At 35.4% G+C, this 14,228-nt stretch overlaps 1 protein-coding gene and 1 long non-coding RNA gene across 5 annotated transcripts; both read left to right on the top strand.

Annotated features, from left to right (window-relative positions):
* Positions 1 to 1,676: 1,676 nt before the first annotated feature.
* Positions 1,677 to 3,656, top strand: LOC111797702. The gene is made up of 2 exons (XR_002815572.1): positions 1,677 to 2,007; positions 3,385 to 3,656. It is a non-coding gene; the product is annotated as an uncharacterized LOC111797702 (long non-coding RNA).
* A 3,080-nt stretch (positions 3,657 to 6,736) lies between these two features.
* LOC111797697 (rop guanine nucleotide exchange factor 14-like) lies at positions 6,737 to 13,415 on the top strand. Of its 4 annotated transcripts, none has more exons than XM_023680796.1 (9): positions 6,742 to 6,884; positions 7,524 to 7,650; positions 7,684 to 7,713; positions 10,265 to 10,639; positions 10,755 to 10,909; positions 10,997 to 11,071; positions 11,153 to 11,422; positions 12,097 to 12,444; positions 12,829 to 13,185. In XM_023680796.1, exons 2-9 carry the CDS (start codon positions 7,605 to 7,607, stop codon positions 13,183 to 13,185), a joined length of 1,656 nt encoding a protein of 551 aa, XP_023536564.1. In that variant the 5' UTR covers positions 6,742 to 6,884; positions 7,524 to 7,604. The 4 variants fall into 4 exon arrangements, with proteins under 4 accessions (XP_023536562.1, XP_023536564.1, XP_023536565.1 ...); XM_023680797.1 differs by having other exon boundaries at positions 6,743 to 6,884; positions 7,578 to 7,650; XM_023680794.1 differs by having other exon boundaries at positions 6,737 to 6,884; positions 7,524 to 7,713; positions 12,829 to 13,415.
* Positions 13,416 to 14,228: the final 813 nt, after the last annotated feature.

The raw sequence follows: 14,228 nt of genomic DNA, 5'->3' as shown, positions 1-14,228 counted from the left end.
AATATATATATATATATATATATATATATATATATATATATATATATATATATATATATATATATATATCAAAATATTAATATAAGAAAATTATATATTTTTTTAATTTTATTTAATTGGGGTGTTTAATTAATCATGATTGTGTGCGTGTGTGTATTATTTTATTGTACTATTTTTATTAATTTCATATTTATTATGTTTTTTTACGTAATAATAATTATACAATTAAAAACTTTGATAGTGCTTTGAAAATTGTTTTATTTTAATTAAAGTACATTTAAATATATCTAAATTGAATTAATTTATTTTCAATAAATAATAAAACAAGCATCTATGAACATTTATAAGTATAAATAATAAAAGAAATAAATTTAAGTAAAATATTGACAAAAAAAAAATAATATTTAAATTTTACTATGTACAGAGACGTGCACCGTTGAAATATTTGTATTATATTTCTAAAAAAAAAAAAATAATTTCAGAGATGAGCCCAATAATTAGTAAAATAACATAAATGCCCCAATGCAAGTGCAATCAAGTATGGAATTGAAAATTATTGGTCCTCCCTGAATTGGGTAATTAAAATATGCCCCATAATAGAGAGAGAATCTTTACCTTTGAAATCCATGTGGTTGGAGACCTGACCACAGCAGTCAATTCCATGGACCTTCCCATTTAATTTAATTCATTAATTTATTTATTTATTTTTACAATTAATTTTTTTTTTTTTTAATTTTATAACAAGAAAATAAAGGAATGGGCACATATAAGAATATTAGGTATTTGTCTTTACCCAAATCAATTTTATTTTATTTTTTACAAAATTTTAAAAAAATAATATATATATATATATATATATTCAAAATCTTAATAATTAATAGTGGTAATAATGATAATAATCCCAAGTTAGTGGTCGTTTTGCTAACTCTTGTTCCCGGTGCATCGTAAAGCTGTTTTAGAAGCTATTGGACTGTCGGGGAAACTCCTTATAAAACATCGTAAATAGTTGTCCCAAGCCCACGGCTATTAGATAACGTTCTCTTTGGATTTTCCCTTTCGGGTTTCTTTTAAAGGTTTTAAAAGGCGTCTGTTAGGGAGAAGTTTACACAAGTTGAAATTTCTCACGAGAAACTTCCGGGGAATCAGTTTATAGCCATAAATGATTTAGGGTTTTTTTTTATTACTTTATTAGAAAAAATATAATAATATATATTTTTTTAATATTTGTGTTAATTCCCAATTATTTATTTATTTTATAATAGATTTTATATCTCTTAAAAAAATTAAACAAAATCAAAATATATTTTTTAGTTTTAAAAAATTTGGTTTGCTTTTTAAATAAAAATAAAAAATTAAATAATTATTTTTAAGAGAGAGTTGGCACTGGAAAACAAAAAGCGCACGTGCAATTACTGTGACCACTGTCGTCCCCAACACGCACAGTGGCATTCTCGTAATTAATTTGAAATCCATGACCTTTTTTGTTAACCTCCACGCGGAAAAGAGGCACCCGCTTGGTTTGAAATTAAAAACCAAAGCGCTATTACACCATGCGCGCTTGAAATTGAATCGCGACCGATGCGATAATCGCTCTTGACACGTGTTCCAATCCTATTCGTCTGTTCTCACTATATATAACCCTCGCATCACGCAATCACAACCCCTACTCATCGATAGGGTTCCCACTAGCCTTAAATGTCTGAACTGTTTCCCTCTTTCCCTTTCTTTCTTATCTTTCTTCTTTTTCGTCTCTTTCATGGCGGTGGCGATTTTTTTTCACCCTCTCTCTGCCCTATTTTGGTTCAGTCATCGGCGGTCTCTAATTCGCTTGGTGCAGGTCGGGAACTGTTTCGCTTCTTGATCTTGTAGTTCATGTTCTTGAGTTTCCCCTGCTGTTAGGGGGGAAAAATTGGGCGAATTGGATCCCGCCTTGCATCAACTGAATCCGAGACCGCGATGAAGATTGCATGGATCTAGCGTCTTTTTCCTGATGCATTTTCTTCCAAGGTTTGGATTGTTTTCGCTCTTGTAATTTACTATTATTAAGATCTGAAAAATCCATTTCTAGGAGCTTCGTTATTGGAATTCGAAGGTTTAACTCACTTGTGCGGTCTAGATTTTATTGATCTTTACACGTTATATTGTTGGTATCAATGCGTGTTTATTTGACTTAATCGTTTTGGACGAATATCTGATTAGTTATTACTTTTTGACAAGATGTTTCTGTGTTCTTGACGATTGATTTGGCGGAATCGATATTTGCTATAGCCTGATCTCTCTGTTTGGAGACGGTTTCTGGCCTTATATCATTTGAAAAGTAAACAGTAATGGAACTGAAAGTGCTTTCGGTCAATTTGAACTAATCATGGTTTGTTCTGTGCGTGTATGTGGTCCACGTTTGCGTCATTCGCTTTCTCGATTCTTCGGTTTTGTAATTATTCCATGGATTCACAGTGCGTTTCGAGTAAAATTCCATCAACACTTATTCACTTTGGTTTTTATTATTGTTGTTACGTTTTAAAGCTATGTTCTCCCTCCCGTTTCTTTTAGCATTTTCTTTATCGAATTACTTTACAGTCTGACACCACACCGTCGTCGAATCTTTTTGTGTTCTTTGCCGACCCAGCTCAACAGAGCGTACTTTTGTTCTCTATATGTAGTAACTTTTTATCTGTGCATCTTTCTGAAGAAGGTTATCCACTATTCTAATTGCAATTTCCTAGTTACCCATTGTTACTCTCTTTGATAGGCATTTTAGAAAACCGTTAAGGCCTTTTTCTTTTCAAAATACTCAAACCCGTACTTCTTCACTTTCTTTCTTTCTTTCTGTTTATTTATCTTTTTCTTTCTGTTTGTTCATCTTGGGAAGTTTTACTCTGTCATTACAACTATAACTTGATTGATCCTCCAATTTCCCCATTTTTTAAATTTAAGTTTTATCAATCAAATTTTGCCCAAGAAATCTTTTCAGGGCCTTTCGGTTATCATCCTAGAATCTGATCTACTGTTGTGGTGGAATCTAATATAGGTAAGGTTGGTCAGCTGTATGACTAGGAAGTTTTCTTATGTTTACAGCATAGGAAGTTTGTTTCTCGCCAGCAAATTCTGTTCATTTCCCAATAGGTTTTGGGTAATAATGGAATCAAATATCTCTCTGTTGCTAGTTGGTAAAGTTTATGTAAGATTTATGTGCTAACCAATGCACATATTGGATCTCTAGTCCCACAATTTGTTGAACTAAAAAAACAAAAACAAAAACACAATTGCTTGGATTATTATTTCAATCTTTTAAAAAATAAATTGTAAGAGGCCTTTTTAATTGATGTTTCATTCTGATTGATTTCTTTTTCATTTTAACCAAACTTGGATATATTTTAAGAACAGAAGTTGATCAGTGTATGGCTTGATTAGAACACATGATCGTGAGTGTGGGCCTGAGCTTCGGCCATTGAAGGAGTTTTGTACAGATTGGAAGTTTTGTTCGCCCAGTCTGTGGGTGGACCATGGCTCCTCAACGAGGTATTTACAGTTTGAATGCTTAGTTGGTGGTGTTTGTATTTGGTGTTTGTATATATATATATATTAAGAATGTGGAAGAAACATTGCTGTTTGACAGTATCATACTAAATGAAATCAAGCGAGTTATTCTTAAGAACCTTATTTTGTTTCAATTGTTATTTTTTTTGTTAATGAATGTGATGATTTTCAGACTCATTAATGGAACTTGTAATACCCTAAATTACAGCGATGTCCTTTCTTTTACTACCTTTTGCGGGTTCCATGGACAACGGGGTTGGAATAGCTGTTGGATGGTTAGGACACCCTCTTTTTAGAGATAAAGAAAGAAGGGTGCGAACCGTATGCCGACCTTTTTTTAAACATTTCCGGTTGTTTTGGTAACGGAATTGTTAAGAGGCGATCTTCCTTTTCAAAGAGTGGAATCGAAGTATAGTGTTGAACAGGTCAGTGTATCCTTTTCGAAGTATGGGGTCAGTTATAGTGATTCTGGAAGCTCTTTACCCTCAAGAGAATGGATATCTCGGATTCTATATTATATGGTAAAACTTGATAAGAACATTAATATATGTAATTTATTAAAAAAAATGGTTTAATAGATTATACAAAATTAAAAAATTAATAATTTGTAAGATGTTCCATCGAAAATTAAATAAACAATCCCACGACTATAAGATTAGATGTGACCGAGTGCAATTCATTAGGTAGACACGGTTTTATAAGTAAATTTAGTAAATTCGTCTTTATTTATTTATTTATTTTTATTATTCATATTGATTTAACATAAAAATTACATTAGAAATTTTATTTTAGAGATTATAATAGAAATCATGGTCACGGTATCGATTATTATTATTAATTAGTCTTTTTTATTTTTTTGTTTATAATATCATGAAAGGGAAAAAAAAACAAACTAAAATAATTGTTTTAAAAATGAAAGTGTAATAAGAAACCGCCAAAACGGATCCAATAATCAGACTTGGGCACCCGCCCATTAGTTTTTGCGGGGCCCACTTTTAATCCAACTGGAATTAAAAATGCCACGTCAGAATGGCGTGAAATCTAACGTGCAGCCCCACTTTGATTATGCTTAAACGGACGGTCTAGATGGACTTCCTACGCGTCGTATCACGCGCCAAAACTGTACGTAAGTTTCACGTCTATTCCGTTTCGTACGGATCCTCTCTCTCTCTCTCTCTCTCTCTTCAAATTCTGTTCATTTCCCAATAGGTTTTGGGTAATAATGGAATCAAATATCTCTCTGTTGCTAGTTGGTAAAGTTTATGTAAGATTTATGTGCTAACCAATGCACATATTGGATCTCTAGTCCCACAATTTGTTGAACTAAAAAAACAAAAACAAAAACACAATTGCTTGGATTATTATTTCAATCTTTTAAAAAATAAATTGTAAGAGGCCTTTTTAATTGATGTTTCATTCTGATTGATTTCTTTTTCATTTTAACCAAACTTGGATATATTTTAAGAACAGAAGTTGATCAGTGTATGGCTTGATTAGAACACATGATCGTGAGTGTGGGCCTGAGCTTCGGCCATTGAAGGAGTTTTGTACAGATTGGAAGTTTTGTTCGCCCAGTCTGTGGGTGGACCATGGCTCCTCAACGAGGTATTTACAGTTTGAATGCTTAGTTGGTGGTGTTTGTATTTGGTGTTTGTATATATATATATATTAAGAATGTGGAAGAAACATTGCTGTTTGACAGTATCATACTAAATGAAATCAAGCGAGTTATTCTTAAGAACCTTATTTTGTTTCAATTGTTATTTTTTTTGTTAATGAATGTGATGATTTTCAGACTCATTAATGGAACTTGTAATACCCTAAATTACAGCGATGTCCTTTCTTTTACTACCTTTTGCGGGTTCCATGGACAACGGGGTTGGAATAGCTGTTGGATGGTTAGGACACCCTCTTTTTAGAGATAAAGAAAGAAGGGTGCGAACCGTATGCCGACCTTTTTTTAAACATTTCCGGTTGTTTTGGTAACGGAATTGTTAAGAGGCGATCTTCCTTTTCAAAGAGTGGAATCGAAGTATAGTGTTGAACAGGTCAGTGTATCCTTTTCGAAGTATAGTGTTGAACAGGTCAGTGTATCCTTTTCGAAGTATAGTGTTGAACAGGTCAGTGTATCCTTTTCGAAGTATAGTGTTGAACAGGTCAGTGTATCCTTTTCGAAGTATAGTGTTGAACAGGTCAGTGTATCCTTTTCGAAGTATAGTGTTGAACAGGTCAGTGTATCCTTTTCGAAGTATAGTGTTGAACAGGTCAGTGTATCCTTTTCGAAGTATAGTGTTGAACAGGTCAGTGTATCCTTTTCGAAGTATAGTGTTGAACAGGTCAGTGTATCCTTTTCGAAGTATGGGGTCAGTTATAGTGATTCTGGAAGCTCTTTACCCTCAAGAGAATGGATATCTCGGATTCTATATTATATGGTAAAACTTGATAAGAACATTAATATATGTAATTTATTAAAAAAAATGGTTTAATAGATTATACAAAATTAAAAAATTAATAATTTGTAAGATGTTCCATCGAAAATTAAATAAACAATCCCACGACTATAAGATTAGATGTGACCGAGTGCAATTCATTAGGTAGACACGGTTTTATAAGTAAATTTAGTAAATTCGTCTTTATTTATTTATTTATTTTTATTATTCATATTGATTTAACATAAAAATTACATTAGAAATTTTATTTTAGAGATTATAATAGAAATCATGGTCACGGTATCGATTATTATTATTAATTAGTCTTTTTTATTTTTTTGTTTATAATATCATGAAAGGGAAAAAAAAACAAACTAAAATAATTGTTTTAAAAATGAAAGTGTAATAAGAAACCGCCAAAACGGATCCAATAATCAGACTTGGGCACCCGCCCATTAGTTTTTGCGGGGCCCACTTTTAATCCAACTGGAATTAAAAATGCCACGTCAGAATGGCGTGAAATCTAACGTGCAGCCCCACTTTGATTATGCTTAAACGGACGGTCTAGATGGACTTCCTACGCGTCGTATCACGCGCCAAAACTGTACGTAAGTTTCACGTCTATTCCGTTTCGTACGGATCCTCTCTCTCTCTCTCTCTCTCTCTCTAAGTACTGACTCTTCTCCTTCTTCCTGCACTCTGTAAATCCATCCGCCATTTTCACTCTCCCGAAGCTCTGTAATGGGAGTGTTTTTTTTTTTTTTTTNTTTTTTTTTTTTTTTTTGTTTTTTTTTTTTTTTTCTCGCTTCGAGTTCGATGGAGCTTCCTGTGCAGTAGCTTTTGAGATTGAGTTTATTGAGAGATGATGCTCCGGCTCGGCCGTGAAACGCTGCTGTGAAATCCGCTTTCCGGTCTCAGGTGGTTTGGCTTTACTTTTGCATTGTGCCTTATTTGCGCTAGATCCTAGGGCTTGTTGGTTCGAGGTTTTTCTTTGTTCTGTAAGACTTCACGATTCACTAGGATTGTTTTGTTTGTTTTCTTTTTCCTACACTGTTATTTGTGTGTCGCATTTTTCCTGAATAGTTTGTCGTAAGCTACAGATATCGGAGCGATATTTGGTGAGGAAATGATGTTCGAGCTTTGACATCTTGTTTTATCTTGTTTTGTTCGATGTTTAGTGGTACTGTAAGTCTATTGAAGTTTGCGACCTTTCTCGGCGCCCAACATTGTGTTTCTGCCTTTTCCGGTTCTCCGAAGTTTCCTTAATGCATCTTTTGAGGACTGGATTCGTATTTTTTTTCCTTGATCTTTCTTTTACTTTTTGGTCCTGCTGACTTTTTCGTTTTCTTGATCTTATTATTTTAAACGCAAATCAAATGCTAATCATTCATATATAGCTGAAACATCGACGGAAGTTGAAAACAAGTTTTGATTGGATTAAAAATTTCTTCGCCATCCATAGTACAGACATTTCCCGTTCTAATCGGTGACCTCGATTCATGATTTCATCAAATTACTCTTCCGGAAAGGACTAATTCTTGATCAATAATCATGTAGTGGGCGCGTGTTGCAAGTCTCAAGTGATTTTGATCGATCGTATTTCCTCCACAGCCTCAAGCTTCCAGAAAAGATAACAAGATGATGTCGATGCGGAGAAGCCTGGCTTGCTGCACAAGGGACCGAGGAGTCAGCCTGGCTTGCTGCACAAGGGACCGAGGAGTCAGCCTGGACATGGACGAGCAAGAGAGTGAGTCTTAGCTTCCCTTTACTGTTTCACGCATCAGTACTACTTGCCTTTAAAAGCATCAAATTCAATTTTATTACTACTTTTGGCTTCTGCTAGATTTTAGTATACAAATCTCACTGTTAATTAAAGAAGTAGCTACCATGGATTTGAATTTGAAAAATTAGAAATAACTCCACTTGCCGCTGGGACAATTTTTTATTCGTACAGGTTTGACTAGCTATATCATTTTGAAATACACTCACCACGTCCACATGCTACAAAGGATTTTTTTTTCCCTTCCAATTTCTTTATTGCAAAGAATGGCTATGGCGAAGTTGAAAAGAAAAGGGGCGAGGACGGTGGGCCAGGTAGAGAGTAAAGAACGTGCTTGGTATGGTTGGTAAAGAAATTTAGGGGGCTCGAGGGAAACGATGGGTCAGTAGGCACATATTACTACCAAGTGCTCCCCTGTCTCTTATTAGCCTGACTCATTGGTTAGTCCCATGCTAGTTCTGGTGCCTTCAGTTATGATTCTGAACGCAGTATTTATTATACTTGAGGACATCAAAACACGTAAAGCAGTATTTATTAAACGTGTGGGTTTCTAGTTCTATGCATTGACTGTTGGGGGTTGTGTTATTTTCTTTTCCTCTTCATTTTTTTAATTTTTTTTATTTCAACTTTAGTGGGTGTTGGAGAGGAGACTGAACCTTCAAGTCTTGAGAGAGATATCTTATCGGTTGAGTTATGTTTGGATTGACGAAGTGATTTTAACATTCGGGATTTTCTTGGGTAGGAGAAATGCTTCATTGAGTTTATTTATTTATTTTATTTTTACATTAATTTTTTTCATATTCATTTTGGAGATCATCAAATTAGGAATTATATAAGTGCAACTTCAAAACTATGGGACATTGAGGGATTTGGTAAGGTACACTCGGGGACTTATAATTCCTTATGGACCCTTTTTAAAGGAATATTGTACTTCTTTGAGATGGTGATTGGAGCTTTATTGACAGTGTTATGCTCAGATTGGCTGCTTGGGACCATCCAAATCCTTGGTTAAAGGATGATCATGAGATTCTAATTCTAATATAGTAATTTAAGATATTACTAGCCAAGGGATTAAATTAGCTAAAGCATTGAAGTTTAGCCTTTTCTATTAGTTTTCCTCTATTTTCTTTCCAGAAAAGAATGTTATTTCTTTGAATACCATGGTTATTTTGAGCACGGATTACGTATCGTGCCAAAAGTTTTAAATTTTTGGTTCTGCTGTGGACCCTAATTGATCCCCTCCGGGCGCCCTTGGTCCATGTGACTTTGTTCGTGCTTAGCACATGGGTGATGTGTCCAGGAGAGAAATCCGTGAGTTTAGATTTCTTCGGCTTCCTATTTATCAGTTTTCCACGGATGGCTCAGCGGGTGTAAAAATAATTTAGAAAATATAGCTCAGGTAGACAATTGATGTAAAATTTTAGTGATTATTGAGCTTCCAACATGCCAGACGAAGAGGACAAATTTTTGGGCGAAGAAGATCACATACCTTAAGACAAGTATCCAAATTGCCAGAAAAGACCAACTTTGCGGTGTGACTTGAGCCAGTTGGCTTTAGAGCAGTTCTGGATGGTTGTATTCTTTCTTGGAAGTAGTATGAGAATATCTAACTAGGGTCCAAATAACAATAATTACAGAAGTTTCTGCTTTCGTTTGGGCTGTACATCTTCTGATGAAAGCTAACCCCATCTCTCAGAAATCAATATAAATAGTTAAAATTTGTAGATCGTAATTGTTCTATAGTTTGTGTAAATGCCAAGTCCTAATTATTCTTAGAAGAGTTGCCTTTGCATTCGCATCTGCTTGTTGTACATATTCAAGGAATAGTAAAATGTTTTTGGAACAGCTTCACTAGAACAAGTGTGGGTAAATTTTCCCACTATAGCTGTGTCTATCAGTTCTAATTAATAATTATTTTGCATTTTGACACACTTTATTCAACTTTTCTAGAACAGGGACCTGTCATTTGTCGTTTCTCCTTTCATTTCCAATGGGCAAGATCCACATGAGAATCCAGTGAAGATCGTGCCCATTAACTGATCCCTAATTGCCGCTAGCTCAGGCCAATTACTCCTGTTTAGTATTTAGCCTTCATGTCTGATTCCCTCGTGAACAATATTTTACCCTTAAGGAGCTAGAAAACATTGAATATCGAAATTTTGATCCCTAGATTCATCAGATGATCACATAATAAAACTTTCAACAACAGAAGGAATGATCCATAATTGGTGGATTTTGGAAGCCTAGTTAGTTTTTTTCCCGAGGAAGATCCACGATACACTATATTAGAAAGCCTTCGGAAGTGTATGTCTTCACATCAATAATTATGAGCACAGCAAATTAATCATACTGCTTTGATATTTTAGACAAGTGTCTTTATCTTGTATCTTCTTCTTCATAATTAACTTGAGAATTCAAAAGAGCTTCAACTCTTCTCTTGATTGCTCGCTTTTTTGTTTGCTTAAATGTAAGATAACCTAAAGTTACTATTGACAAACAATTTTTCCGTGGGATTCAGGGATTATGACTTTTAATGGTCTAGAGAGTTGCGTTTTAAACAATCAAACCTATGAAAATGAAAGCGGATCGGGTACAACTGACTCATTGGAGGATCATGATTCAAGCTGTTCTTCTAGCAAGGATGCTTGTGGATCTTTCTCCTCAAAATGGTTGGCAATGCCTAGGGACGAGCAGGATTTGGATGAGTGGGAACTAGCAGAAAGCCCTCAGCAATTATACATGAAAGAGAAACATGATCACACCGTTCAGGATTCAGACGTGGAAGCAATGAAAGAAAAGTTCACAAAACTATTGCTTGGTGAAGATGTCACAGGAGGGCAGAAAGGGCTCAGCTCTGCCTTGTCACTGTCTAATGCCATCAACAACCTAGCAGGTAGACTATACATTGCATTTCTAATTCATCATAGGGGACCCTTTTGCTTAAATATATCATGTATTTGCCATCCATTTCCCGTCTCGACCTCGAAATAATATTTAAGGTTTTGCAGCCTCGGTTTTTGGAGAATTGTGGAAATTGGAACCTCTTCCTGAGGAGAGGAAGAGTAAATGGAGAAGGGAAATGGACTGGTTGCTCTCTCCTACTCACTATATGGTTGAATTGGTTCCTACAAAGCAAAATGGTACGAGCGGTAGAGTAATGGAGGTTAGTTGTGATTTAGTTGCAACTAGAACTGGGAAACATGTTTTTGAATCTCGTATTAATGAGATTTTGTGCACAAATGTTCTGTAGATAATGATTCCGAAGGTTCGGGGAGATGTCCATGTGAATCTTCCCGCTCTCCAGAAGTTAGATTCCATTCTAATTGTAGGTGGTCTAATTACCATCCGTACTTGCTTAAATTATAGCTCATCTGCCTGAATTATATGCTGTTTTCTATTATTACAGGGAACACTGGATTCAATGGCGAAGACTGAGTTTTGGTATGCAGAAGTTGGTAGCAGGGCTGAAGGAAGAAGCAAGAGTATGGACCAAAGCATGAGGTGGTGGCTTCCATTACCACAAGTACCATCCACTGGACTATCTGAGAATGAGAGGAAGAAATTGCTCAACCATGGCCGAGTTGTACATCAAGTATTCAAAGCTGCCAAATCCATCAATGAAAGCATTTTGTGTCAAATGCCCGTACCAACTGTTATAAGGGAGGCAGTCCGAGCTGTGAGTATTCTCTATTCACTTACAGAATACAATTCTATCAGCTAAGAACCATCCATAAGTTCTTATCTTTATACTCCTTCATTTCATGCTACAAAAACTTTTGCAAAATTGAGCATACAACGGTTGGAACATCGTGTGAGATCACACGTCGATTGGAGGGGAATGAAACATTTCTTATAAGGGTGTGAAATCTCTCCCTAACAGACAAACGTGAGGCTGATGATGATATATAACGGACTAAAACAGACAATATCTGTTAGCGGTGGGCTGGGCTGTTATAAATGGTATCAGAGCCAGGCACTGAGCGATGTGCTAGCGAAGACGCTGGGCTCCCAAGGGGGGTGGATTGTGAGATCCCACATCGGTTGGAGAGGAGAATGAAACATTTCTTTTAAGGGTGTGGAAACCTCTCCCTAACAGACACGTTTTAAAAACTGTGATGCTGACGACGATACATAATGGGCCAAAACAGACAATATTTGTTAGCGGTGGGCTTGAGTTGTTACACATCCGTTCTCTCGTGCATTGAAATTTCGAATTTTCGCTCTTACATGTGTAATGTTATACGTTTTCTTAAAGAAAAATGACGTTTCTTGTGAGTATTGCATGAATAGGATGAACCTGGCAAGTCTGAACATATGTCCTAATTGTTTTGGCTACCATGAATTGAACAGTCTGGAAAAGCAAACCTGAGTGAAGAACTTTACAAGATTCTGATATCAGAATCTGGTCCAGCCGAGAACATGCTGAATCAGCTTAATCTAGAATCCGACCATGGAGTCCTCGAGGCTATAAACCGCCTCGAAGCTGCAATATTCACCTTGAAAGAGAAATACACCGAACAAAGTGGCAACAAATCTCCAGTTCGAACTTCTTGGCCTTTTGTCAAGGACAAAATGGCTGGTATGGATAAGTCGAAATTACTAACTTGTCGAGCCGAGATTCTTCTACAGCTACTGAAATCAAAATATCCAAATCATCCTCAAACCTTTCTGGATATCTCAAAAATCCAATATGGGAAGGTATGTGTTCTTTCTGCATTCATTATTCGTCGAGTCAGTCAGTATATTATGTCGCCTTTTTTAGATTACTAGATTCTTTTATTACAGTATGAAATCTTACATTGAGATCTTTGTTGGATGGTAGTTTTGAGTACAATAATAAGTCGTAATAAACCCGAAAGCATAGCGCTCCGTCTTAAGGAGAAAAAATGAGAACATAATAATTTGGACTGAACTCTCTGAGTAGAACCATTTCCCTTTCTTGAACAAACAGAGATTTTTATTGTTTCATGGACACTGCCTTTCCAATTTTGATAAACAATGCTAGTGTTGGGACTCTTGAGTTTTGTTCTTGTTGACACACTAAAACCAGAAATCACATCTGTTTCTGTTTGTATTTCATAGGACGTCGGGCACTTGATTCTGGAAGCGTATTCACGGGTGCTCGGAAACTTGGCGTACATTATACTCTCTAGAATTGCAGATGTTCTGCAAGAGGATGTTATGTGCAACAACCCAAATTCACCTGCACCATGCTGTTTTCCGGGGATGAGTCTGTTGAACAATTGCAGGGATCAAATGTCTGCTCTCCATGCGTGGCAGCCGCTTCTCGGCCACCCGAACAGTCGTCCCAATATGACATTCTCAGCCAGCAAAGTCAGAGGAAACTCTCCGACTGCAAGTCCGAGCCGAAACCGAACGTCGTGGTGCATGGGGAGAGAGGTTTGTAGGAGTGTTTCATCTGGAAATAACTCACCATAGCCTTTTGAGGTACATTGACACTTGCACTTTGTTCCTCTGGGAATCAGAAGCATACATATTTTGAACTCATTGTATATTGACTGTAAAGTTTAAAAAGCACAGTATATTTATAGTTTGGCGTATCCTATCTTTTTTTTTTTTAGGGTTTTTTCATGGGATAAAGACTCGACCCTAGGTCGAAAGCCCTCAGCTCATGCATCGATTTATCGAAAGAATCAATGTTATTCCAATTTCCTTCGATTAAAACAGGTGAGCTGTGTGACTCCGTATGAGGACTTCTTTCCCTTCTGTGCACTCTCTGTCCACACGGTTGTGTGGACGTCTCATCCCCAAAACTTGCTTGCTCCGTATGGAATGCCCCATGGTTCTTTGAGTGCCCGCTGCAAAGAGGAATGCCATCAACTTGGTGCTATTGGTTAGTAACCACTCGCTCAGTCGCCTGCTCAAGTCTTCGCATTTTAAGTTGCCTAATCGGTGCTTCACTAAGAGTCTGACCCTTAGAAAAATTTTACAATTTATTTATATATATTTACAAAATATTTCTTTCAAATAAAATTTGATATAATAATATAAAATATTTTATTAGGGAAAATATAAGACGATCTTAAAATTCAATATTAAACGTAGTTTAGCTCAAGGAAAGAACTCTCCTTGCATNTTTTTTTTTTTTTTTTTTTTTTTTTTTTTTTTTTTTTTTTTTGTAATTTACAAGAAATTTTGAATAGTTAATGATAGATTTTTTTTGACATATTATAGATTTATTCAACACAAAAACAAAATAAAATCTGAGAGTTAATTTGACATATTATAGATTTATTAATTTTATTAAATGTCAACTTTTTATTAAACAATAGAAAAACCAAAAGTTTATTAATCTGATAAATACTTTATATTAATGGATAATTTAGGTATTAATAGATATATACCTAAAATTTTAACTTAATTATGATTAAAAATATATATTTTTTAATTCAATAATTACAGAGTAATCCTTATTCAATTTCAAGAACAAAACAGGTGATTTGTTTATTTATTTTTAAATT

Source organism: Cucurbita pepo, chromosome LG06 (genome assembly GCF_002806865.2).
Source record: "Cucurbita pepo subsp. pepo cultivar mu-cu-16 chromosome LG06, ASM280686v2, whole genome shotgun sequence".
NCBI classification, from domain to species: Eukaryota; Viridiplantae; Streptophyta; class Magnoliopsida; order Cucurbitales; family Cucurbitaceae; genus Cucurbita; species Cucurbita pepo.
Note: the sequence above shows the minus strand (reverse complement) of the source record. Positions and strands in the feature narration are given on the sequence as shown.